The following is a 26,561-nucleotide window of genomic DNA, read 5'->3' as shown; positions in this document are numbered from 1 at the left end:
ATATGAATAATTTGCATTGGTATGAATCTTGATCTATTGATACAAATTTAAGGTCAATTTTGTTATATGTATATGTATTTCTGCTCTTTATTAAGGTGTCATATTTATGGAGCTCATTTAAAATTGTAATGTATAATTAAAATATAGGTTAATGGATATCATGTATAATAGTCAAGCTTGTAGTCATGTTAGTAAGATTTTCTAGATGTGCATAGATATATTTCAGTTAGATAGGTATTCTTCAAGTCTTTCAGAGACATTCAGAGTATGCCATTTAAATGTTTTAATAATTTAGGACTTTTCATGACAATGAGACACATCTGCTCCTGGCAGCACCAGCTACTTCAAGAGGAAGATGGGCATTGAAGAGGCTTCTTATGGAGTTTGCTAGCTATTTGGGCAAGAAACTGCTCTTGCCTGGACTGCTTCACTGGACATGAAGTTCCCACAGAGAGATGACTGCTGAACTTGCCTAAAGGTGAGATATTCCTTTAGGGTTCCTGCTTCATGAAAGAGTCTGTGAGACAATCTGTAGGACATGGAAGAGCATAACTGAAAACTGCTAATATAGGCAGAACTGTCTTTGAAATTTCCTGCTTCATGGAAAAGTCTTCTGGATACTGTGGGCCTGAAGGCTGAAGATGGATGCCCCAATGGCATAGAAGAATTTGGGGTAACTGTCCAAGGAACAAGATGTCTCTGTCATTTCTAGAATTTTAGAAGTTGCTTACAAAGCACTTTCTGTTTACTTAGGTAATATTATATCCTTTGGAGTCTTTGATGGAGTTGAAGAATTTATAGTTATAGTTCTCCCTAGTTATAATAAAAGATAAAGTAAATATAAGTATTAAAACTGTAATTCTTATTTGATACCTGTTTTGTTATATGTAATTTTACTATGTTAAAGTTAAAGCCTTCCTTTTTATTTAAACAGAAAAGGGGAAATGTTGTAGGAGGTTCTCCTGTTCATGTGTTGCTTTCATTGGTTAATGAATAAAGAAACTGCTTTGGGCCTGATAGGGCAGAACTTAGGTAGGTGAAGGCAGAATTGAATGCTGGGAATAAGGGCAGAGTGAGATAACTCATGGATCTTTTGGCTGAGAAGGACTCTGGTTAGAATCTCCAGTAAGCCACAGCCATGTGGGTTATACAAGATTAATGGAGATGGGTTAAACTAATATGTAAGAGTTAGCCAACAAGACACTAGTGCTAATGGGCCAAGCAGTGTTTTAATGAATACAGTTTCTGTGTGGTTATTTTGAGTGTAAGCTAGCTGAGAGGCCAGGAAAAACAAGTGACCCTCTTTTTGTAACATAGCCTTAGCTGTCCTCTATAGGAACTCACTCTATAGCCCAGAGGCCTCTAAATCACAGAGATCTGCCTTCCTCTGCCTCCCAAGTGCTGGATTAAAGTTGTGTGCCACTAGGTGCACCACCACTGTCAGCAGGCTTTCTTTCCAAATAGGACTCCAGCAATGCATGGAATAAAACCAAAAGTTAACAAAGAGGATCTCAAAAAACAGTAAAAGTTTTTATACGGCAAATAAGAATGTCAACCAAGTGAAAAGGTGACCCACAGAACAGGAGAAAACCTTTGGCAGTTATCATTTGATAGTGGATTACTATCTAGAATGTATAACTGAAACTAAACATCAAGAAAACTAACAGCCTGATTTTTAAAATGGGCTATTGAACTAATTGGAGACTTAAGAAATAAAAATGGTTAGGAAATTTATTATATGTGCTCAACATCTTAGTTATGAAGGAAATGCAAGTTAAAATTAAGATTTTATCTCTCCCCAATCAGAATGCCCAACATCAAGAATACAAACAAACAAGCATGCAAATGCTAGTCTACAGGTAAGAAAACAAGAACCCCTGCTTGGAGCTGTAAGCTAGTGCAGTTACTTTGGAAATCAATAGAAAACTATGGAGTTTTCTCAAGGGAGGAAAAAAACCCTACAATTTCTCTTTAAGGTCTTGGCTCCAAGATAACAAGAAAATAAAAAAAAATGAAACAACAGTCATGCCAAAAGGGGCTGCAACCATGTGCAGCTAATTTGCTGCATGAATTGCACCCACTGTGTGACCAAGGACAATGCCATTAAGACGTTCATCCTTTGGAACATTGTAGGGGCTGCTGTTGTCAGACACATATCCGAAGCAAGGGTCTCCGACACTTTTGTGCTTCCCAAACACCCTGTCAAGCTGCATTACTGTGTGAGTTGTGCTAGTCATAGCAAGGTAGTCCGGAATCGATCTCATGAAGCCTGAAAGGATCAAACACCCCAAGCATAATTTAGACCTGCTGGTGCTGCACCACGACCTGTACCAAAGTCCGTGCAAAGAGGCAATTTCATAAAGACAGAATAACAAATCTTGGAAAAATAAAATGAGACTTATACTTTATTTATTTATTTATTTATTTATTAAAGATTTCTGCCTCCTCTCCGCCACCGCCTCCCATTTCCCTCCCCCTCCCCCAATCAAGTCCCCCTCCCTCATCAGCCCAAAGAGCAATCAGGGTTCCCTGCCCTGTGGGAAGTCCAAGGACCACCCACCTCCATCCAGGTCTAGTAAGGTGAGCATCCAAACTGCCTAGGCTCCCACAAAGCCAGTACATGCAGTAGGATCAAAAACTCAGTGCCATTGTTCTTGAGTTCTCAGTAGTCCTCATTGTCCACTATGTTCAGCAATGAGGATGTTCTATCGGGAACTCACCAAGGCCAGCTGGCCTGGGTCGGTGACTTATACTTTTTTAAAATTTTTTTCTACTCAAAAATTTACACTTCCTCCCCTCCTTCCATTCCCCTCCCGCACTCACCCTCCTCCTCCCTCCTTAAGAGAGGAAGCCCAGGAAGTATAGGCAGGATGAGGAAAGTCTGAGTTCCCTGTCCCGGGCTGCTGCCGCAGGTCCCAAACTCACCCCAGTGATGGTTCCCCTGGTGCCGAGATCAGATCTCTGTGCTGGTTGGGTAGCTCATAAACAAAGCGCCTACCTTGCTTGCTGCAGGCAGGCTATTGAAACAAAGGAGCTCCTGCCCGCTAGGTTGCCCTCGGGATTTCGGGAGTTCGGCTCCAGCGCCCCAAGAGGGAGGGGAGGCAGAAAGGGGGGGGGGAGGGTTCTGGATGCAAGCTGGGTAGGGTAGGAAGAGAGAGCAGTATGCTGGGAGTATATCCCCTCTTAGGTTTTACATGGAGTTAGTTGGCCATTCTGGGCTGCCAACTGTAAATGTTAACTCGGTTCATGAAATAGCCAGGCCAGCTTGATGATAAACAATTATATTTTTACTTATTATAAGGGGAAACTCATGCCATGAGAATGGGAAGTCCAGCAGCAGAAAGTCATGGATAATGGAAAAGTCTTCTGAATTAAATCAACCAGTTTATTTCAAGGGTGTGCTGACCTCACAATGAAAGCCAGGAGAGGTGCTGCATTGGGGAAGGAGTTTTGCTTTTGTTTCCATAGGAAAAGAAAAAATTATGCACACCATCAAAATTAATAAAGATTCGGTTTGAAGAGGAGAAACCTCTTGAAAAGGAGAAATGGCAGCTCATCCACAATGGTGGTAACCATACAGGTGGTAAGAAAAACATATAGGATGGGGACAGTGTTCTGTTCTTGTCTTTGCAGGAAAACACTCATCTTCAAAAAATTCAAGGGACCCTGAATGTTTGATTACTAACAGTTGGAAAAATAACTATCCAATAAGGATCATCAAGAAAACTGAATATGTTCCATAAGTATAGATGTTGAGAATATGCATTTATATATACATATATAATGTATGTATTTATATTTATAAATATATAGAGCTGGTTTTGGAGTTGGACACTGGCTTGGTACCTCTTTAATTCCAAGCCTGTTGTTAAGAGAAAAGCCCAGAGTTTCTGTCTCGTGTCAGAAGCCATGATATGGGACAGAAAGAAAAAAGAATTAGAAAAAATCTTCACTTTTCTTCATGTCTATTTTTGCCTTTATCATACCTTTCATTGACGATATATGTCTGTATATATAGACTATATATTGTATATAGACAATACAATATATAGTCTATATAAATAATGCTTAAGTTTTCCACAATGAACAATGAATTTTCCTGCAGTAATTTTTGAACTTTCCAGGAAGAAGATGGGGCCCCACAACAACAACTCCACCTGGTTTATATGACGTCATGATACTGAGAGCACTACTACAAGACCTGTTTTGGATACCAGCTGCACAATATGGTTCCAACTTGGTTAGCTGAAATGGTGCACACTTTTACAACATTCTGACCAGACCTTCACAAAATACTCAGAGACTATTTGCAATCATACCAGACATTAATCCTGAAACTTAACCATCATTTTACTTTCATAGGATCCTGTAGAAAGAACGTTGCCCCCATGAGCTCGAAGTAATTCTAGAAGATGACATCCCCTCTCCCAACAAAGTTTATCCCCAGGGTTAGGGACTTCATTTAAGGGTTGATTATAATTGGTATATGGTTGAGGGTTCGGGGAGGAATTTTATAGACTCAGGGATTCCTTAAAAAAAGGGAAAATTGGATGGGATAATAGATTGGTATGAGTTTACTCACACTAATAATAATAGTAAATAAGGGAGTGAAAACTTTTGAATTATTATTTATAGACAATTATATTGGTATAGATTCTTGTATATTGATAAAAGTTAAATTATATTGAATATTGTATACATGCATGCTTCTAACTCTGTTTAAAACATTTTTAATATATTGATATATATATTTACAATATTGCAGTGTACATTTATACCGCTGATCAAGATATTATACATTATTTACATTTGGAGGTCATTATCCTCATTTATTGCAAGTTGTTTATTGTCTTAAGTTATATAGGTATTAAGAATTATAGACCAATAGTCATCTATGTTTGTCATACTTATAGTTAAACTTATCAGGTTCTTTAGATACACAGAGATTATATTCTGCATAGATAGATAATCTTCAACCACTTAAAAGAGCTGCAGAAAATGGCATTTAAATAACTTAGTGTTCTGTTGAAGTGAGACATAATTGCTCCTAGCAGCACTGAAGAATGTTGAGCACCGAAGGCACTCCACCTGGAACTTGCTTTCTTCTTGGCAGAACTGGCTTTTGGGCAAAGAAATGCCCATACCTCAACCACTGACAAAGATACATAGTGTCCATAAATTGATAAAACAGGACTGTCAAATCCTGCCAAGACCAGGTAAGACAGTTTTGAAGTTTCTTGCCTTTGAAAATGGTCTGTCAGTCATTTTAGGCCTTAGCCAAAGTGGGTTGCTTCAACATTGCAAATGAGACTTTGGGTGATTGTCCAGGTAGCCAATTGTCTCTGTCATTTGTTGCACATTTTGGAAGCTGCTTAATTGCACTTCCTGCACTCAAGTAATGTTGTTTCCCTTCTTAGATCTTCGATGGGGTTGAAGATTAGATAGTCGTGGTTACCTTTCTCGTGATTTAGCCAAGGTTATTTCCAATGCAATAGAATGTTTATTAAAACTTTTGTTATATGTTACTTGGCTTAATATTGCTTATATTGTTTGTAATTTTATATTTTGTATCTGTTCCTATTGTATATATTGTATTGAGTTTGGGTCGATCTTGTTTAGACAGAAGGGGGAGGTGATGGGGGAAGCTTTGTTAACCAATCACCTCTAAGAAGTGGAACCTTATTAAGGCGTGGCTACCTGGAGCCCAGGAAGAAAAACTGGGATGGACAAGGTGCTCACTCTCTCTGGGTGATTCCTGCGGGACCCAGCAAGCTTGGACTTCCCATTTTCATGGCGTGAGTTTTCCCTTATAATAAGTAAAAATATAATTGTTTATCTTCAAGTTGGCCTGGTTATTTCATGAATCGAGTTAACATTTACAAGGCTAGACAGAGAGACCCTGTCTCAAAAATTAGTCAGCTTTTGTGTTGAGGACGTTGGTCCATTTGCAGCTTAGTTAAAAATATGGAATGATTCATGAATTCTCATGTCATCCTTGGGCAGGAGCCATGCTAGTGTTCTCTGTGTGGCTTCAAATGTAAAGTATGTGCTGTGGAAACCTGCATTAAAATTCACACCCTCATTAAATTTATTCTCTAGAGCTGAAGGGAAATTTCACTTTTCCCCACACAGAGTTCTTCTTCCATCCCCTTCCTTTCCCCTTCTTTCATATTTCCTCCTACTCCCTTTTTTCTCCTCTCCCATCCTTTCCCTCTCCTCTTTTCTTTTCTTTCCTTCTCTTCCCATCTCCTTAACTTTCTTTTTCTAAGCCTTCTCACACTAAGTCCCCTTCCCATCCCACCCCATCCTTCTATAACGCATTTGTGTTTTTTGTGCCTATGTACACTCCTAAGCCTTGGACTGATGTTTGTGGACCTTCACAGTAATGTCACTAACTTCAAGCTCTTCTGACTGACTGCAGGGTGAAGTGAGCATTAGTAGTGATGAGGGGAACTTCAGTATATTTATTTAGTACATTATTCCCACAATGATGGGAGGTGGCATTTAGCCACATGCCTAAGGGAAACAGGCAGGTAGATGTTCTAAACAAGTAAGGCACTTTTCTTATGTGCTTGGAGAAGACTGTCAGGACCAAAGGAACAGATCCTTATCTGTTCAGCCTGTAGGTGGCAGTGTTACTTGATGGTCTGTCTTCAGGAGACTATTCCCTGATGTCTTACAGTTTTGAAGATAATCAGTTTTCTGAGTTTCATATGAAGTTATCCAATTAGACCATATCTGCAACATTCATTATAACATGCCAATTTACATAAAAAAGCAATCTGTAGTCTAGATTTGTTCTTATGGATGCGTTAATTTACCATGTGTTGAAGCCTGTGAACCATTGGTTCAACTTTAGACTTCTCATAAAGTTCCAGTAAAGCATATTAATTTATTAAGGTATTTATATATTTTATACATGATTTATATACTTAGAAATGCTAACCAGAGATTGGAGAGATCATCTAAGACTTTTTTAACTTGTGTGATTACGGTGTCCAGAGTTTGGCTAGGTAGTACAAGGGCTACCTTTCCAGCCATCTTACCACTTGGTCACATCCCTTTTCTGCCTTTCACCAACTAATATTTTAAAAATTCAAATCTGATCATGTCACATCTCTACCAAAACACCTTGTTGTTTCTTTGTATGGGATAATAGAGACCAAACTCTGGGGAGTCATTTTCAGAGCTGATTTTGATCTGGTTTCTGGTTATTCGGAGCTATCTTGGCCTACGTCACTCACACGCATCTTACATGCTGGCTGGAAGGGATTACTAACAGTTTCTTGTCACTTTCGTCTTTCTTGTCTTTGGGATTTTATACAAGATGTCTAAGCAAACCTCTTGGATACTCTCCTCCCCAAGTTAACACATTTCCAGACATTTCTAGAGACTGACCACATGCTTCCTAAAGTTGTAAGGTTTAGACTATGTCTTCCAAGTTCAGAGGAAGTGGTCTGGACTATTGTTTCCTACCAATAATATGATCAACTGGTCACACTATACTTTATACCACCAAGAATGGTCTGTTCGGCAAGCCCTTGAAAGAACCGTCTCTCTCTCCAATTTTATGACTACAATATCTAGAATAGAATAAAGTTATTAAATGCTTAATAATGTTCTTCTAAAGAATAGGATGAAACATGTTATATGGTGAACCATACAACAACCACATTGCCTAGAGTCTGGCCAATATAATCCACATCCTTAGCTTTCTAATAGAAGATGTGTGGGGTGTGTCTGACATATAGCCAGTGTCCATGGTAGGGAGATAATGTAGGATAAGGCGAGAACCTCTGGTAATGGTGAGATAGTGGCACAACGGCCTTTACACACTGACTAGACTCCCTGCTCCTGAACATCAGTTACTGTGTCTTGTCCATCCTCTTCCTCTATGGTAGGCTGGAAATGTACTGGGAAGAAGCTATTAGTTCTTGAGAGCAACAGAAACCAATGGAAAGTTAGCTTCACAAAGTGCTAAGGATGATTTTGTTTATTTTCTTATGAAGTTATATATGTAAATTATTTGTTAACTTATAAGCCACTAACTTCTTTCTAATATTAGAAACACTCTGATAATAGTGTACAGCACGACTGTAATTTATTCATTTTGTTCCCATGTCCTCTACTTGCTTGAATATGTACATCTTATTTGTAAGTGGTTATCATTCCTTTATTTACACCCATAAATTACATATATGGTGGTGATCATGTCAGATTATAATAGAACTGAAAATTTCCTGTCACCCAGTGACATTGGAGCAATCATAATTTTGTAGCACAATGAATCATTCGTGTGCCTGTGATTGTACTAGTACAAACGAGCTTACTGTTCTGGCCAGTTATGCAAAGGTATAGCACAAGGGAGTAAAAGGCCTGTTGCACAAACATGAGGATCTTGATTTGGATCCAAACAACCATGTAAAAGCTGACCATGGCAGTGTGGATTTGTTATAGCTCAGGGAAGTGGACACAGGTGGATTCCTGGGGCTCATTAGACAGAAAGTCTAGTTAGTTGGTGAGCTCTAGCTATCTCAAAAACTAGTCACTGAGGAATACACTCAACTACCTTTGGCCCACACATACATGTGCACATGAGTTCATATATGCATGTGCATATATCTACATAAGCCTGCGTGTATACCATACCTCCAAAAAGCACATGCAATCATGTACAGTATATAATACCTTATAATGATAATAAGTGACTGTATTTCTAGTGTATATATTTCACCTATCACATTTTCATTGTTAGTGTAAAACAGTATGGCACACAATGTTGGCAACACCTTATACATTTCATGTTTACTTGATTGCCTCAACAGGCCATGTCAAGTGGTTGATCTCTACCTTTTAGGTTTGTTATGTACTCTGAGATGTTCATGCAATGGCAGCATTTCTTAATGAGAAATTTTTCAAAATATATCTTGTTGTTAATGGATTCCTGATTGTATACTCAATGAAATATTAGTCAACCTTAATATTAAGGGTGGTTTGTGATTTGCCACAATATAGGTGAACCTAGAGGGCATAATTCTAAGTCAGACACAGAGAGATAAATATTGCATGATTCACATATGTGGAATCTAAAAAAAAGTCAAACTCATGAAAACAAAGTGAGTAGAATAGTGCTACCAGGGTTGAGAGTGTAGGGAAAAAAATCCGTTGAACAAAAGATTAAATCCTTCTCTTGCCAGAGGAGTGATTACTGGAGACAATGCAATGTACAATGTGTTAGCTATAGTTAATAATTATGTGTTGTGTTTTGAAACTTCTTTAGAGGCTAGATCTCAATGTCACCACATACACATCCAGAAGAGTTAACTATGTGAGGTAATTGATCTATTAAACTTAGCTAGGTGTAGTGATTATTTCACATTGGATACACATATCAAAACATTGAATGATATACTCAAAACATGTTATTTTAATTTGCTATTTATTCTTTAGAAATCTGGAGAAGGGAGGTCTAGCCTTGAATTTTGGCTTCCCATCATCTGGCCTCTTGCTAATTCTCAGAAGGTAGTTCTTGAAAACTATCTACCCTATCCTCATCCCACATATCCACTAGGGAAGCATTCTGATGGATGTGAATTCACCCCACAGCTCCACACACAAGGCAACACTCTGATGGAAGTGGACTCACACCACAGATCCATACAGGCCAGCACTCTGATGGATGTGGACTCACACCACAGCTCCACACAGGCCAGCACTCTGATGGATGTGGATTCACACTACAGATTCACACAGGCTAGCACTCTGATGGATGTAGACTCACACTACAGATTCACACAGGCCAGCACTCTGATGGATGTGGACTCACACCACAGCTCCATACAGGCCAGCACTCTGATGGATGTGGATTCACACTACAGATTCACACAGGCTAGCACTGTGGTAGATGTGAGAAACCTGAATGATTTGCTTAGGTAGTAGCTTTTTTTTTTGCTTTCTCACAGGAGTCATTTATATTCATTGTATCTGGTTCATTGGCAGCCATTCATTCCTAACCTTTCCAATAATTTCCGTGTATCCTGCCTCTCTATAGAAATACCTCTTCCTAGTATGATAGATTTCAAGATACCAAAGCAATGGCTATATTTCATTTTTCTCTTCATTTGATTTTTCTGGTCTCTTTGAATGTTGATAATACTTCTTAGTGATAGAACTATGACTTGAAATACAAAATTAGGTTTGGACGTCTTTGTATTATTATTCTTTTTAATTTGAGGCAAGGTATTATTCATGTATATCCCTGATGGTTTGGAGCTTTGAAATATAGTCCAGACTCACCTTGAACACACTGTCTTTGCTACTGCCTCCAAAGTGCTGGAGTTCCAGGCAAACACCACTGTGCTTAGCACAAAGATATCGTCTTCAGATAAATGCATATTTTCTTTGGTTTTGCTTTTGTTTCCTGTACTGGGGATTAAAGTCAGGGTTTCTACATATTAGAACTCCTACTGAACTCCATGTTTCCAGGTTTCAAATCTTGTACCTACCATATGCTTGTTATTTAACTATGGGCAGCCTATTTTCTCAATATTTTATTCTTCATCTTATTTAACTCATGACCAAAACGTTAACACAAATAACAGTTATTGAATACCAGGCCCAATTCTGACTGTTTTCCATGCACATACTAGGTCTTTGTGATCCTGATCATTTTCTTTGAAGAGTTAGTCAACTAAGAAGAGGGACAATGTTTCATGAAGACAAGAGGATAGAACTTATGCTTCTGGTGAACCTTGTTTCATCCTTTTCGGCAAACTGATTTTATGTCAACGGAAAAAAAGGATATTCTGGCAATGTAATCCTTTGAGTGGGCAGGAATACAGAAGAAAGCAATTTCAGTTGACTGTGGCTGTGTCAGAAAAGTTAGAGTTCATTTTTGTATAGAACACATATCTCTGTGTCTCTCTTATATTGTCCATCAACACATCTACCTTGGGCAGTCCAGGTCTGTACTGTTAGCTCATAGTTTTTACTTCCAGCCCCGTATGTAGGCCTAACTAAATGTATAGAAGGGCTGCCTGAAGGAACTGGATAAACTTGATCTTTCTGTGGTATCATTGCTAAGTTATCAGGTCTGGCAACTTAAGGAATATGCAGTTTTATAGTTTTATATGTGGACAACATTCCTGTCTTTGCGGATCCAATAGAACATGAAGCAAGACTAAATAGAATACGGAGCTGCTTGCTGCCTTTGATTCAGTACCTGTCTCCACTAAAGATCATTTCAGTTTCGACAGTCACTCTCACTTCAGCATGACTCATTTCAGTAAAAGTGCAAGAAAGGTAGTTTTTATGTATACTGTTTATAAAACCACCAGACTCAGAACTTGGAGACTTGATGTCTGCATATTGTCTTGAAAGAAGTTATTTGTGTGACAAACTCATCTGCAAATTGAGGAGGTGTGCCTATAGATGTCTCCAGTTTGTTATTTGGGGATAAAAATCCCACTCCAGTTTTGATGGAAAGATGTAGTTTTTCATGAAAGAATGTTGTGCATATCTTACCCAGTTCTTTACTCTCCCCTGACCCATATCCTGATAACAAACATGACCATATTTCCTACCAGGGCAGAGAGCCCTTGTTCTCTTCCTTCCCTCTGGAACTGAACACCAGGACCCTGTCTCTACTCCCATTGGGTGTCTGCCATGTTCTTTGGAAGGAATAACCTTGTTCTTACTTCAAAGATTCCTGTGATTTTGGTTTGACATAGATAATAATTATATGGATAAATGATTTCCTACTCTTAACAAAGCTATTTTGCATGGTAAGGTGGTAAACACCAAAGGAGTAGTGATTCCATGGGGTAATACATGGGTACATTTAAATTTTTTATTTCACCATTGCAACATAGATATTTCTATATGGTTATCCAACTTTTTCTATAAAGATGAAAAGATGTAGTTATGACACACAGAGAGAAGTCTTCAAATTCATGAAAGAATGAAAGAGGCAAAGTATATTAGATGGCCAATTATTTATTTTTCATTTATCATAGAGGTTACTGTGTTAATCAATACGTCCAATGTAATTTAAACAATTGCTTAAGAAAAGGCAAATTCAAATGGGTAGATATTCTAAATTCTGATTGCAGGCAGAGGATTAGGGCCTCAAATAGACTGCTCTCAGGTTTTGTTATATTTTTCAAGTTATGGGCAAAAATTAATATCCAGATTTAAAGGATTTAAAATAAAATATTTTAAGGTAAATAAACTTAATCTTGCACCAAATATTCATACTACTAAAATTAAATTCCCCATACCATAAATTTTCTAAATAATAAAACCTGAACTACATTTCAAAATACTCGCGAAATGAAAAGAAAAAAGCATGGATTAAAAATTCTAAATGTATAAACCAAAAACCCTGTAACCAACCAAACCAAATCAACCAATAAACCAAGCAACAAAAAAAGTAAGAAAAATGAAAAAGAAAAAAGGAAAGAATTAACGCAAAACTACGAAAGAGACAGCTATTCAAAAATGAGGTGATTTTATACTTTTGTTCCGTTGATTCCACGACATTGGATCTTTAGTGGTAGTGATAATACCTCTGTGAATAAGTAAACTCAAGACGTTTTGAGGAAAGACCTGAATTGTCTCCAGCTTGGTCGTACTCTAAGGATTCCCTATGACTACCTGAATTAGATCTGGTACTCCCCTGTTTCGCAGAAGCATACCTGTGCCCAACTGTGACTTCTGAAGGGCCTTCGCTGTCACTGTCCTGGCTGGCGCTGTCTCCATGGTATCTCCCTGTCCTTGATGTGGAATGATTGTTGCCATCTGGTGACTGGTGTCCAACTGGAGACTCCTGTCTTCTTCGGGAGCCTGTTCTGGTGGTGCCCCTGGGAGAGTCAGCATGTCTTTGGGAGGACTCGCTTCTCTGCCGGGAGCCGGACTGCCTGGACCTGTCTGTAGACTGTTCGTGTCCACTTGCATGGCCTCTTGCTGTTTCTCTGTGGCCGGACTGCCTGGACCTGTCTGTAGACTGTTCGCGACCAGTTGGCTGCCTGCCTGCTGTGGCCCTGTGGCCTACTTGACCCTGGGAGGAATCACTTTCAGTGTGGGAGGCTCTCTGGCCTTGCCTGGATCCTGAGCGTCCAGCACCATCATGGCGGTCTTCGTGGCCCCTTCTGGTGCTAGATCCGGAAGTTGCCTGGGTGGTGGCCTGGTCCCTTCTGGACTGGTGGTGCTCAGAGCTGTCCCTCGCGGCCTCGCGGTGGGACCCCTGACCCTCTCTAGCACTGTCTCTGGTCTGTCCACGGGAGGATCCTGCCTGGTGGTCAGAGGAAGTCTGTCCGTGGTGAGAACCTCCAGTCCTGGCGCTGTCCCGTCCTTGTTCTTGCTGGGCGCCCTGGGGAGCTCTGCCACTGGACCGCTGCTGTGTGTGGCCGGACTCGGAGTGGCCGTGTTCCTCCTCAGAGTAGTAGTACACCCTGTAGGGTCCAGTTCCTTTCTCCCCACGGGAGGATGTCTGCTCGTGCCTTTGTCTGGCCCCGGAGTGACCACGGGCTCCCACTGCCTGGCCTTCTGAGCCTTCAGAATGGCTTTCGCTGTCACTGGCCTGGCTGGTGCTGTCCCTCTGGTGTCTCTCCCTCCTTGATGTGGAATGCCTGGGTCCATCTGGTGACTGGTGGCCAGCTGGGGACTCCTGTCTCCCTCGGGAGCCTGTTCTGGTGGTGCCCCTGGGAGAGTCAGCATGTCTTTGGGAGGACTCGCTTCTCTGCCGGGAGCCGGACTGCCTGGACCTGTCTGTAGACTGTTCGTGTCCACTTGCATGGCCTCTTGCTGTTTCTCTGTGGCCGGACTGCCTGGACCTGTCTGTAGACTGTTCGCGACCAGTTGGCTGCCTGCCTGCCAAGTAGGCCCTGTGGCCTACTTGACCCTGGGAGGAATCACTTTCAGTGTGGGAGGCTCTCTGGCCTTGCCTGGATCCTGAGCGTCCAGCGCCATCATGGCGGTCTTCGTGGCCCCTTCTGGTGCTAGATCCGGAAGTTGCCTGGGTGGTGGCCTGGTCCCTTCTGGACTGGTGGTGCTCAGAGCTGTCCCTCGCGGCCTCGCGGTGGGACCCCTGACCCTCTCTAGCACTGTCTCTGGTCTGTCCACGGGAGGACCCTGCCTGGTGGCCAGAGGAAGTCTGTCCTTGGTGAGAACCTCCAGTCCTGGCGCTGTCCCGTCCTTGTTCTTGCTGGGCGCCCTGGGGAGCTCTGCCACTGGACCGCTGCTGTGTGTGGCCGGACTCGGAGTGGCCGTGTTCCTCCTCAGAGTAGTAGTACACCCTGTAGGGTCCAGTTCCTTTCTCCCCACGGGAGGATGTCTGCTCGTGCCTTTGTCTGGCCCCGGAGTGACCACGGGCTCCCACTGCCTGGCCTTCTGAGCCTTCAGAATGGCTTTCGCTGTCACTGGCCTGGCTGGTGCTGTCCCTCTGGTGTCTCTCCCTCCTTGATGTGGAATGCCTGGGTCCATCTGGTGACTGGTGGCCAGCTGGGGACTCCTGTCTCCCTCGGGAGCCTGTTCTGGTGGTGCCCCTGGGAGAGTCAGCATGTCTTTGGGAGGACTCGCTTCTCTGCCGGGAGCCAGACTGCCTGGACCTGTCTGTAGACTGTTCGTGTCCACTTGCATGGCCTCTTGCTGTTTCTCTGTGGCCGGACTGCCTGGACCTGTCTGTAGACTGTTCGCGACCAGTTGGCTGCCTGCCTGCTGTGGCCCTGTGGCCTACTTGACCCTGGGAGGAATCACTATCAGTGTGGGAGGCTCTCTGGCCTTGCCTGGATCCTGAGCGTCCAGCGCCATCATGGCGGTCTTCGTGGCCCCTTCTGGTGCTAGATCCGGAAGTTGCCTGGGTGGTGGCCTGGTCCCTTCTGGACTGGTGGTGCTCAGAGCTGTCCCTCGCGGCCTCGCGGTGGGACCCCTGACCCTCTCTAGCACTGTCTCTGGTCTGTCCACGGGAGGACCCTGCCTGGTGGCCAGAGGAAGTCTGTCCTTGGTGAGAACCTCCAGTCCTGGCGCTGTCCCGTCCTTGTTCTTGCTGGGCGCCCTGGGGAGCTCTGCCACTGGACCGCTGCTGTGTGTGGCCGGACTCGGAGTGGCCGTGTTCCTCCTCAGAGTAGTAGTACACCCTGTAGGGTCCAGTTCCTTTCTCCCCACGGGAGGATGTCTGCTCGTGCCTTTGTCTGGCCCCGGAGTGACCACGGGCTCCCACTGCCTGGCCTTCTGAGCCTTCAGAATGGCTTTCGCTGTCACTGGCCTGGCTGGTGCTGTCCCTCTGGTGTCTCTCCCTCCTTGATGTGGAATGCCTGGGTCCATCTGGTGACTGGTGGCCAGCTGGGGACTCCTGTCTCCCTCGGGAGCCTGTCCTGGTGGTGCCCCTGGGAGAGTCAGCATGTCTTTGGGAGGACTCGCTTCTCTGCCGGGAGCCGGACTGCCTGGACCTGTCTGTAGACTGTTCGTGTCCACTTGCATGGCCTCTTGCTGTTTCTCTGTGGCCGGACTGCCTGGACCTGTCTGTAGACTGTTCGCGACCAGTTGGCTGCCTGCCTGCTGTGGCCCTGTGGCCTACTTGACCCTGGGAGGAATCACTATCAGTGTGGGAGGCTCTCTGGCCTTGCCTGGATCCTGAGCGTCCAGCGCCATCATGGCGGTCTTCGTGGCCCCTTCTGGTGCTAGATCCGGAAGTTGCCTGGGTGGTGGCCTGGTCCCTTCTGGACTGGTGGTGCTCAGAGCGGTCCCTCGTGGCCTCGCGGTGGGACCCCTGACCCTCTCTAGCACTGTCTCTGGTCTGTCCACGGGAGGACCCTGCCTGGTGGCCAGAGGAAGTCTGTCCTTGGTGAGAACCTCCAGTCCTGGCGCTGTCCCGTCCTTGTTCTTGCTGGGCGCCCTGGGGAGCTCTGCCACTGGACCGCTGCTGTGTGTGGCCAGACTCGGAGTGGCCGTGTTCCTCCTCAGAGTAGTAGTACACCCTGTAGGGTCCAGTTCCTTTCTCCCCACGGGAGGATGTCTGCTCGTGCCTTTGTCTGGCCCCGGAGTGACCACGGGCTCCCACTGCCTGGCCTTCTGAGCCTTCAGAATGGCTTTCGCTGTCACTGGCCTGGCTGGTGCTGTCCCTCTGGTGTCTCTCCCTCCTTGATGTGGAATGCCTGGGTCCATCTGGTGACTGGTGGCCAGCTGGGGACTCCTGTCTCCCTCGGGAGCCTGTTCTGGTGGTGCCCCTGGGAGAGTCAGCATGTCTTTGGGAGGACTCGCTTCTCTGCCGGGAGCCAGACTGCCTGGACCTGTCTGTAGACTGTTCGTGTCCACTTGCATGGCCTCTTGCTGTTTCTCTGTGGCCGGACTGCCTGGACCTGTCTGTAGACTGTTCGCGACCAGTTGGCTGCCTGCCTGCTGTGGCCCTGTGGCCTACTTGACCCTGGGAGGAATCACTATCAGTGTGGGAGGCTCTCTGGCCTTGCCTGGATCCTGAGCGTCCAGCGCCATCATGGTGGTCTTCGTGGCCCCTTCTGGTGCTAGATCCGGAAGTTGCCTGGGTGGTGGCCTGGTCCCTTCTGGACTGGTGGTGCTCAGAGCTGTCCCTCGCGGCCTCGCGGTGGGACCCCTGACCCTCTCTAGCACTGTCTCTGGTCTGTCCACGGGAGGACCCTGCCTGGTGGCCAGAGGAAGTCTGTCCTTGGTGAGAACCTCCAGTCCTGGCGCTGTCCCGTCCTTGTTCTTGCTGGGCGCCCTGGGGAGCTCTGCCACTGGACCGCTGCTGTGTGTGGCCGGACTCGGAGTGGCCGTGTTCCTCCTCAGAGTAGTAGTACACCCTGTAGGGTCCAGTTCCTTTCTCCCCACGGGAGGATGTCTGCTCGTGCCTTTGTCTGGCCCCGGAGTGACCACGGGCTCCCACTGCCTGGCCTTCTGAGCCTTCAGAATGGCTTTCGCTGTCACTGGCCTGGCTGGTGCTGTCCCTCTGGTGTCTCTCCCTCCTTGATGTGGAATGCCTGGGTCCATCTGGTGACTGGTGGCCAGCTGGGGACTCCTGTCTCCCTCGGGAGCCTGTCCTGGTGGTGCCCCTGGGAGAGTCAGCATGTCTTTGGGAGGACTCGCTTCTCTGCCGGGAGCCGGACTGCCTGGACCTGTCTGTAGACTGTTCGTGTCCACTTGCATGGCCTCTTGCTGTTTCTCTGTGGCCGGACTGCCTGGACCTGTCTGTAGACTGTTCGCGACCAGTTGGCTGCCTGCCTGCTGTGGCCCTGTGGCCTACTTGACCCTGGGAGGAATCACTTTCAGTGCGGGAGGCTCTCTGCCCTTGCCTGGATCCTGAGCGTCCAGCACCATCATGGCGGTCTTCGTGGCCCCTTCTGGTGCTAGATCCGGAAGTTGCCTGGGTGGTGGCCTGGTCCCTTCTGGACTGGTGGTGCTCAGAGCTGTCCCTCGCGGCCTCGCGGTGGGACCCCTGACCCTCTCTAGCACTGTCTCTGGTCTGTCCACGGGAGGATCCTGCCTGGTGGTCAGAGGAAGTCTGTCCTTGGTGAGAACCTCCAGTCCTGGTGCTGTCCCGTCCTTGTTCTTGCTGGGCGCCCTGGGGAGCTCTGCCACTGGACCGCTGCTGTGTGTGGCCGGACTCGGAGTGGCCGTGTTCCTCCTCAGAGTAGTAGTACACCCTGTAGGGTCCAGTTCCTTTCTCCCCACGGGAGGATGTCTGCTCGTGCCTTTGTCTGGCCCCGGAGTGACCACGGGCTCCCACTGCCTGGCCTTCTGAGCCTTCAGAATGGCTTTCGCTGTCACTGGCCTGGCTGGTGCTGTCCCTCTGGTGTCTCTCCCTCCTTGATGTGGAATGCCTGGGTCCATCTGGTGACTGGTGGCCAGCTGGGGACTCCTGTCTCCCTCGGGAGCCTGTTCTGGTGGTGCCCCTGGGAGAGTCAGCATGTCTTTGGGAGGACTCGCTTCTCTGCCGGGAGCCGGACTGCCTGGACCTGTCTGTAGACTGTTCGTGTCCACTTGCATGGCCTCTTGCTGTTTCTCTGTGGCCGGACTGCCTGGACCTGTCTGTAGACTGTTCGCGACCAGTTGGCTGCCTGCCTGCTGTGGCCCTGTGGCCTACTTGACCCTGGGAGGAATCACTATCAGTGTGGGAGGCTCTCTGGCCTTGCCTGGATCCTGAGCGTCCAGCGCCATCATGGCGGTCTTCGTGGCCCCTTCTGGTGCTAGATCCGGAAGTTGCCTGGGTGGTGGCCTGGTCCCTTCTGGACTGGTGGTGCTCAGAGCGGTCCCTCGCGGCCTCGCGGTGGGACCCCTGACCCTCTCTAGCACTGTCTCTGGTCTGTCCACGGGAGGACCCTGCCTGGTGGCCAGAGGAAGTCTGTCCTTGGTGAGAACCTCCAGTCCTGGCGCTGTCCCGTCCTTGTTCTTGCTGGGCGCCCTGGGGAGCTCTGCCACTGGACCGCTGCTGTGTGTGGCCGGACTCGGAGTGGCCGTGTTCCTCCTCAGAGTAGTAGTACACCCTGTAGGGTCCAGTTCCTTTCTCCCCACGGGAGGATGTCTGCTCGTGCCTTTGTCTGGCCCCGGAGTGACCACGGGCTCCCACTGCCTGGCCTTCTGAGCCTTCAGAATGGCTTTCGCTGTCACTGGCCTGGCTGGTGCTGTCCCTCTGGTGTCTCTCCCTCCTTGATGTGGAATGCCTGGGTCCATCTGGTGACTGGTGGCCAGCTGGGGACTCCTGTCTCCCTCGGGAGCCTGTTCTGGTGGTGCCCCTGGGAGAGTCAGCATGTCTTTGGGAGGACTCGCTTCTCTGCCGGGAGCCAGACTGCCTGGACCTGTCTGTAGACTGTTCGTGTCCACTTGCATGGCCTCTTGCTGTTTCTCTGTGGCCGGACTGCCTGGACCTGTCTGTAGACTGTTCGCGACCAGTTGGCTGCCTGCCTGCTGTGGCCCTGTGGCCTACTTGACCCTGGGAGGAATCACTTTCAGTGTGGGAGGCTCTCTGGCCTTGCCTGGATCCTGAGCGTCCAGCACCATCATGGCGGTCTTCGTGGCCCCTTCTGGTGCTAGATCCGGAAGTTGCCTGGGTGGTGGCCTGGTCCCTTCTGGACTGGTGGTGCTCAGAGCTGTCCCTCGCGGCCTCGCGGTGGGACCCCTGACCCTCTCTAGCACTGTCTCTGGTCTGTCCACGGGACGACCCTGCCTGGTGGTCAGAGGAAGTCTGTCCTTGGTGAGAACCTCCAGTCCTGGCGCTGTCCCGTCCTTGTTCTTGCTGGGCGCCCTGGGGAGCTCTGCCACTGGACCGCTGCTGTGTGTGGCCGGACTCGGAGTGGCCGTGTTCCTCCTCAGAGTAGTAGTACACCCTGTAGGGTCCAGTTCCTTTCTCCCCACGGGAGGATGTCTGCTCGTGCCTTTGTCTGGCCCCGGAGTGACCACGGGCTCCCACTGCCTGGCCTTCTGAGCCTTCAGAATGGCTTTCGCTGTCACTGGCCTGGCTGGTGCTGTCCCTCTGGTGTCTCTCCCTCCTTGATGTGGAATGCCTGGGTCCATCTGGTGACTGGTGGCCAGCTGGGGACTCCTGTCTCCCTCGGGAGCCTGTTCTGGTGGTGCCCCTGGGAGAGTCAGCATGTCTTTGGGAGGACTCGCTTCTCTGCCGGGAGCCGGACTGCCTGGACCTGTCTGTAGACTGTTCGTGTCCACTTGCATGGCCTCTTGCTGTTTCTCTGTGGCCGGACTGCCTGGACCTGTCTGTAGACTGTTCGCGACCAGTTGGCTGCCTGCCTGCCAAGTAGGCCCTGTGGCCTACTTGACCCTGGGAGGAATCACTTTCAGTGTGGGAGGCTCTCTGGCCTTGCCTGGATCCTGAGCGTCCAGCACCATCATGGCGGTCTTCGTGGCCCCTTCTGGTGCTAGATCCGGAAGTTGCCTGGGTGGTGGCCTGGTCCCTTCTGGACTGGTGGTGCTCAGAGCTGTCCCTCGCGGCCTCGCGGTGGGACCCCTGACCCTCTCTAGCACTGTCTCTGGTCTGTCCACGGGAGGACCCTGCCTGGTGGCCAGAGGAAGTCTGTCCTTGGTGAGAACCTCCAGTCCTGGCGCTGTCCCGTCCTTGTTCTTGCTGGGCGCCCTGGGGAGCTCTGCCACTGGACCGCTGCTGTGTGTGGCCGGACTCGGAGTGGCCGTGTTCCTCCTCAGAGTAGTAGTACACCCTGTAGGGTCCAGTTCCTTTCTCCCCACGGGAGGATGTCTGCTCGTGCCTTTGTCTGGCCCCGGAGTGACCACGGGCTCCCACTGCCTGGCCTTCTGAGCCTTCAGAATGGCTTTCGCTGTCACTGGCCTGGCTGGTGCTGTCCCTCTGGTGTCTCTCCCTCCTTGATGTGGAATGCCTGGGTCCATCTGGTGACTGGTGGCCAGCTGGGGACTCCTGTCTCCCTCGGGAGCCTGTTCTGGTGGTGCCCCTGGGAGAGTCAGCATGTCTTTGGGAGGACTCGCTTCTCTGCCGGGAGCCAGACTGCCTGGACCTGTCTGTAGACTGTTCGTGTCCACTTGCATGGCCTCTTGCTGTTTCTCTGTGGCCGGACTGCCTGGACCTGTCTGTAGACTGTTCGCGACCAGTTGGCTGCCTGCCTGCTGTGGCCCTGTGGCCTACTTGACCCTGGGAGGAATCACTATCAGTGTGGGAGGCTCTCTGGCCTTGCCTGGATCCTGAGCGTCCAGCGCTATCATGGCGGTCTTCGTGGCCCCTTCTGGTGCTAGATCCGGAAGTTGCCTGGGTGGTGGCCTGGTCCCTTCTGGACTGGTGGTGCTCAGAGCTGTCCCTCGCGGCCTCGCGGTGGGACCCCTGACCCTCTCTAGCACTGTCTCTGGTCTGTCCACGGGAGGACCCTGCCTGGTGGCCAGAGGAAGTCTGTCCTTGGTGAGAACCTCCAGTCCTGGCGCTGTCCCGTCCTTGTTCTTGCTGGGCGCCCTGGGGAGCTCTGCCACTGGACCGCTGCTGTGTGTGGCCGGACTCGGAGTGGCCGTGTTCCTCCTCAGAGTAGTAGTACACCCTGTAGGGTCCAGTTCCTTTCTCCCCACGGGAGGATGTCTGCTCGTGCCTTTGTCTGGCCCCGGAGTGACCACGGGCTCCCACTGCCTGGCCTTCTGAGCCTTCAGAATGGCTTTCGCTGTCACTGGCCTGGCTGGTGCTGTCCCTCTGGTGTCTCTCCCTCCTTGATGTGGAATGCCTGGGTCCATCTGGTGACTGGTGGCCAGCTGGGGACTCCTGTCTCCCTCGGGAGCCTGTTCTGGTGGTGCCCCTGGGAGAGTCAGCATGTCTTTGGGAGGACTCGCTTCTCTGCCGGGAGCCGGACTGCCTGGACCTGTCTGTAGACTGTTCGTGTCCACTTGCATGGCCTCTTGCTGTTTCTCTGTGGCCGGACTGCCTGGACCTGTCTGTAGACTGTTCGCGACCAGTTGGCTGCCTGCCTGCTGTGGCCCTGTGGCCTACTTGACCCTGGGAGGAATCACTATCAGTGTGGGAGGCTCTCTGGCCTTGCCTGGATCCTGAGCGTCCAGCGCCATCATGGAGGTCTTCGTGGCCCCTTCTGGTGCTAGATCCGGAAGTTGCCTGGGTGGTGGCCTGGTCCCTTCTGGACTGGTGGTGCTCAGAGCTGTCCCTCGCGGCCTCGCGGTGGGACCCCTGACCCTCTCTAGCACTGTCTCTGGTCTGTCCACGGGAGGACCCTGCCTGGTGGCCAGAGGAAGTCTGTCCTTGGTGAGAACCTCCAGTCCTGGCGCTGTCCCGTCCTTGTTCTTGCTGGGCGCCCTGGGGAGCTCTGCCACTGGACTGCTGCTGTGTGTGGCCGGACTCGGAGTGGCCGTGTTCCTCCTCAGAGTAGTAGTACACCCTGTAGGGTCCAGTTCCTTTCTCCCCACGGGAGGATGTCTGCTCGTGCCTTTGTCTGGCCCCGGAGTGACCACGGGCTCCCACTGCCTGGCCTTCTGAGCCTTCAGAATGGCTTTCGCTGTCACTGGCCTGGCTGGTGCTGTCCCTCTGGTGTCTCTCCCTCCTTGATGTGGAATGCCTGGGTCCATCTGGTGACTGGTGGCCAGCTGGGGACTCCTGTCTCCCTCGGGAGCCTGTTCTGGTGGTGCCCCTGGGAGAGTCAGCATGTCTTTGGGAGGACTCGCTTCTCTGCCGGGAGCCGGACTGCCTGGACCTGTCTGTAGACTGTTCGTGTCCACTTGCATGGCCTCTTGCTGTTTCTCTGTGGCCGGACTGCCTGGACCTGTCTGTAGACTGTTCGCGACCAGTTGGCTGCCTGCCTGCTGTGGCCCTGTGGCCTACTTGACCCTGGGAGGAATCACTATCAGTGTGGGAGGCTCTCTGGCCTTGCCTGGATCCTGAGCGTCCAGCGCCATCATGGCGGTCTTCGTGGCCCCTTCTGGTGCTAGATCCGGAAGTTGCCTGGGTGGTGGCCTGGTCCCTTCTGGACTGGTGGTGCTCAGAGCTGTCCCTCGCGGCCTCGCGGTGGGACCCCTGACCCTCTCTAGCACTGTCTCTGGTCTGTCCACGGGAGGACCCTGCCTGGTGGCCAGAGGAAGTCTGTCCTTGGTGAGAACCTCCAGTCCTGGCGCTGTCCCGTCCTTGTTCTTGCTGGGCGCCCTGGGGAGCTCTGCCACTGGACTGCTGCTGTGTGTGGCCGGACTCGGAGTGGCCGTGTTCCTCCTCAGAGTAGTAGTACACCCTGTAGGGTCCAGTTCCTTTCTCCCCACGGGAGGATGTCTGCTCGTGCCTTTGTCTGGCCCCGGAGTGACCACGGGCTCCCACTGCCTGGCCTTCTGAGCCTTCAGAATGGCTTTCGCTGTCACTGGCCTGGCTGGTGCTGTCCCTCTGGTGTCTCTCCCTCCTTGATGTGGAATGCCTGGGTCCATCTGGTGACTGGTGGCCAGCTGGGGACTCCTGTCTCCCTCGGGAGCCTGTTCTGGTGGTGCCCCTGGGAGAGTCAGCATGTCTTTGGGAGGACTCGCTTCTCTGCCGGGAGCCGGACTGCCTGGACCTGTCTGTAGACTGTTCGTGTCCACTTGCATGGCCTCTTGCTGTTTCTCTGTGGCCGGACTGCCTGGACCTGTCTGTAGACTGTTCGCGACCAGTTGGCTGCCTGCCTGCCAAGTAGGCCCTGTGGCCTACTTGACCCTGGGAGGAATCACTTTCAGTGTGGGAGGCTCTCTGGCCTTGCCTGGATCCTGAGCGTCCAGCACCATCATGGCGGTCTTCGTGGCCCCTTCTGGTGCTAGATCCGGAAGTTGCCTGGGTGGTGGCCTGGTCCCTTCTGGACTGGTGGTGCTCAGAGCTGTCCCTCGCGGCCTCGCGGTGGGACCCCTGACCCTCTCTAGCACTGTCTCTGGTCTGTCCACGGGAGGACCCTGCCTGGTGGCCAGAGGAAGTCTGTCCTTGGTGAGAACCTCCAGTCCTGGCGCTGTCCCGTCCTTGTTCTTGCTGGGCGCCCTGGGGAGCTCTGCCACTGGACCGCTGCTGTGTGTGGCCGGACTCGGAGTGGCCGTGTTCCTCCTCAGAGTAGTAGTACACCCTGTAGGGTCCAGTTCCTTTCTCCCCACGGGAGGATGTCTGCTCGTGCCTTTGTCTGGCCCCGGAGTGACCACGGGCTCCCACTGCCTGGCCTTCTGAGCCTTCAGAATGGCTTTCGCTGTCACTGGCCTGGCTGGTGCTGTCCCTCTGGTGTCTCTCCCTCCTTGATGTGGAATGCCTGGGTCCATCTGGTGACTGGTGGCCAGCTGGGGACTCCTGTCTCCCTCGGGAGCCTGTTCTGGTGGTGCCCCTGGGAGAGTCAGCATGTCTTTGGGAGGACTCGCTTCTCTGCCGGGAGCCAGACTGCCTGGACCTGTCTGTAGACTGTTCGTGTCCACTTGCATGGCCTCTTGCTGTTTCTCTGTGGCCGGACTGCCTGGACCTGTCTGTAGACTGTTCGCGACCAGTTGGCTGCCTGCCTGCTGTGGCCCTGTGGCCTACTTGACCCTGGGAGGAATCACTATCAGTGTGGGAGGCTCTCTGGCCTTGCCTGGATCCTGAGCGTCCAGCGCCATCATGGCGGTCTTCGTGGCCCCTTCTGGTGCTAGATCCGGAAGTTGCCTGGGTGGTGGCCTGGTCCCTTCTGGACTGGTGGTGCTCAGAGCTGTCCCTCGCGGCCTCGCGGTGGGACCCCTGACCCTCTCTAGCACTGTCTCTGGTCTGTCCACGGGAGGACCCTGCCTGGTGGCCAGAGGAAGTCTGTCCTTGGTGAGAACCTCCAGTCCTGGCGCTGTCCCGTCCTTGTTCTTGCTGGGCGCCCTGGGGAGCTCTGCCACTGGACCGCTGCTGTGTGTGGCCGGACTCGGAGTGGCCGTGTTCCTCCTCAGAGTAGTAGTACACCCTGTAGGGTCCAGTTCCTTTCTCCCCACGGGAGGATGTCTGCTCGTGCCTTTGTCTGGCCCCGGAGTGACCACGGGCTCCCACTGCCTGGCCTTCTGAGCCTTCAGAATGGCTTTCGCTGTCACTGTCCTGGCTGGTGCTGTCCCTCTGGTGTCTCTCCCTCCTTGATGTGGAATGCCTGGGTCCATCTGGTGACTGGTGGCCAGCTGGGGACTCCTGTCTCCCTCGGGAGCCTGTTCTGGTGGTGCCCCTGGGAGAGTCAGCATGTCTTTGGGAGGACTCGCTTCTCTGCCGGGAGCCGGACTGCCTGGACCTGTCTGTAGACTGTTCGTGTCCACTTGCATGGCCTCTTGCTGTTTCTCTGTGGCCGGACTGCCTGGACCTGTCTGTAGAGACTTGATGTCCAGTTTTTTGCCTGTTTGAGCTTCTTTCATTTTCTTGTTCTTCTTGGACATTCTCTTTTTCGTAGTAATAATCTCCTCTGTTTTTAACCCTTTCTTCATAATTTGTATTTTCATCTTTCACAACATCATATTTTTTTTCGTTTGTTTTCTTTGTTCTTCTATTTTGCTTTCCTTTGCTGTCTCTTCTTTCCGTCGAATTAGAACCTCCCCGATGCTTTCTATTTGAACTGTGATGTTTCCCATGTTTTTCTGTTTCTCCATGGTTATTTGTGTCCCTCTCCTGTTTTCTACTGCTTGATCCATGTCTTTCTTTCCCTCTTCCTCTGGGACTTTTCGATCTTTCTTTATTTTGCTTTCCGTCAGTTCTTCTGTGTCTTTGTCTTCTTTCTTCTTCTTCTTCTTCTCCATCCTCCTCTACTTGTTTATAATGTTCTTTTCTTCTTCTCTTGGATCCCGTTTGCAAACTTTTGTTGCGAGATGATTCATAATATGCTTGAGCTAACTTCAACACCAGCAGTAAATACTCAGTGAAATCTATTTTCTCATTATGGTCTACATCCAGGATTTGCATGAAGACATCTGCAATATCTTCATCATCTGGATTCTGTAAGAATTGTTGACACTCCATTACATTATTTGCTATGTAGACTTCATACCAACTAATTTCAACTTTATAGTTCAATTGCTATTTTAATTTATGTTTTGTACCATCATTTGTGCTATGTCATTTAGATTTTTTCATTTGTAGTGCTTTTATAATCTTTCATTCTTGTCTCACATATATTGGTAATGTATAAATTAATGTTTAAAGATCAGCTAGGAATCATCTCTCATTTTCTGAGGTCAATTACTCTTTTTCTCACTTTGTGAATCTGAATTTTATTCACTCTATCACTTAATTTCCTTCTCAGTAAACCCTTTTACATTTCTTTTCTTTTCTTTTCTTTTTTTTTTTTGTTTTTTTCGAGACAGGGTTTCTCTGTTGTTTTGGAGCCTGTCCTGGGACTAGCTCTTGTAGACCAGGCTGGTCTCAAACTCACAGATATCCACCTGACTCTGCCTCCTGAGTGCTGGGATTACAGGCGTGCGCCACCACCGCCAGGCCCCTTTTACATTTCTTGATGTTGGGAAACCTTTTGTGAAAAGTTAATTTACACTCATATTTTGTAATTAAATATTGTTATTATTCATTTTTTACATATGCTAGCACTACATGAATAATATATATGTACATATTTAAAGACAGCTAAATAACATTTCTCTCTTCTTAGTCATGGCTCTTTAATTACATAATGCAATTAAATAATGTTTTATACAATCTTAGCTTAGATTATTGGGGAGGAACAGAAAGTCTGATTTTCTTGGTTGTTTTTGCTTACCTTCAGAACTGCCCGTAATTCTATTTCCAGAAGTTCCTTCAGCTCCTTTTTGCTCAGTGTTTCTGTTTCCTTATCATTGTTTGAGTATTGCTGGAATATGTCAATCATGGAAGTGATGTTTTCCAGGAGAGTGGACATCTTTCAATGGTATATATGTACCTAGAAAGATGAAACAAAGTTCATTTTTATGTTGTAGGTTGTATTTATTACTGTAATGATTATTTATATTTTAAACCTGTAGCTTTCTTTAAGAAATACACTTTTGAAATGAAACTTGATCATGAACAACTTCTCCCTACTCTCTGCAAAGTAAAAACATTGAGTAATTTTTTTTGGTATCGGACACTGCCTGTTTTGGAGTTTTAAATTCATTCCCAATAGTAGATTACAAATCTCCTA

General features: G+C 48.8%; 1 protein-coding gene and 1 non-coding gene across 2 annotated transcripts in view; both read right to left on the bottom strand.

Moving 5' to 3' along the window:
• LOC121437766 (filaggrin-like) overlaps nucleotides 1-26,300 on the bottom strand; it is a 44,463-nt gene extending 18,163 nt beyond the window's left edge. The window contains exons 1-3 of the mRNA XM_041637842.1: nucleotides 26,163-26,300; nucleotides 12,655-25,387; nucleotides 2,082-2,269 (exon numbers count right to left, since the gene is read on the bottom strand). Of these exons, the coding sequence (XP_041493776.1) occupies nucleotides 2,082-2,269; nucleotides 12,655-25,387; nucleotides 26,163-26,300 (13,059 nt within the window). The remainder of the gene's footprint in view (nucleotides 1-2,081; nucleotides 2,270-12,654; nucleotides 25,388-26,162) is intronic.
• LOC121438125 lies at nucleotides 5,959-6,065 on the bottom strand. The gene has a single exon (XR_005973067.1). It is a non-coding gene; the product is annotated as a U6 spliceosomal RNA (small nuclear RNA).
• Nucleotides 26,301-26,561: the final 261 nt, after the last annotated feature.

Source organism: Microtus oregoni, unplaced genomic scaffold, assembly GCF_018167655.1.
Source record: "Microtus oregoni isolate MIOR12 unplaced genomic scaffold, Mior012 000054F_ref0000373, whole genome shotgun sequence".
Lineage (NCBI taxonomy): Eukaryota > Metazoa > Chordata > Mammalia > Rodentia > Cricetidae > Microtus > Microtus oregoni.
Note: the sequence above shows the minus strand (reverse complement) of the source record. Positions and strands in the feature narration are given on the sequence as shown.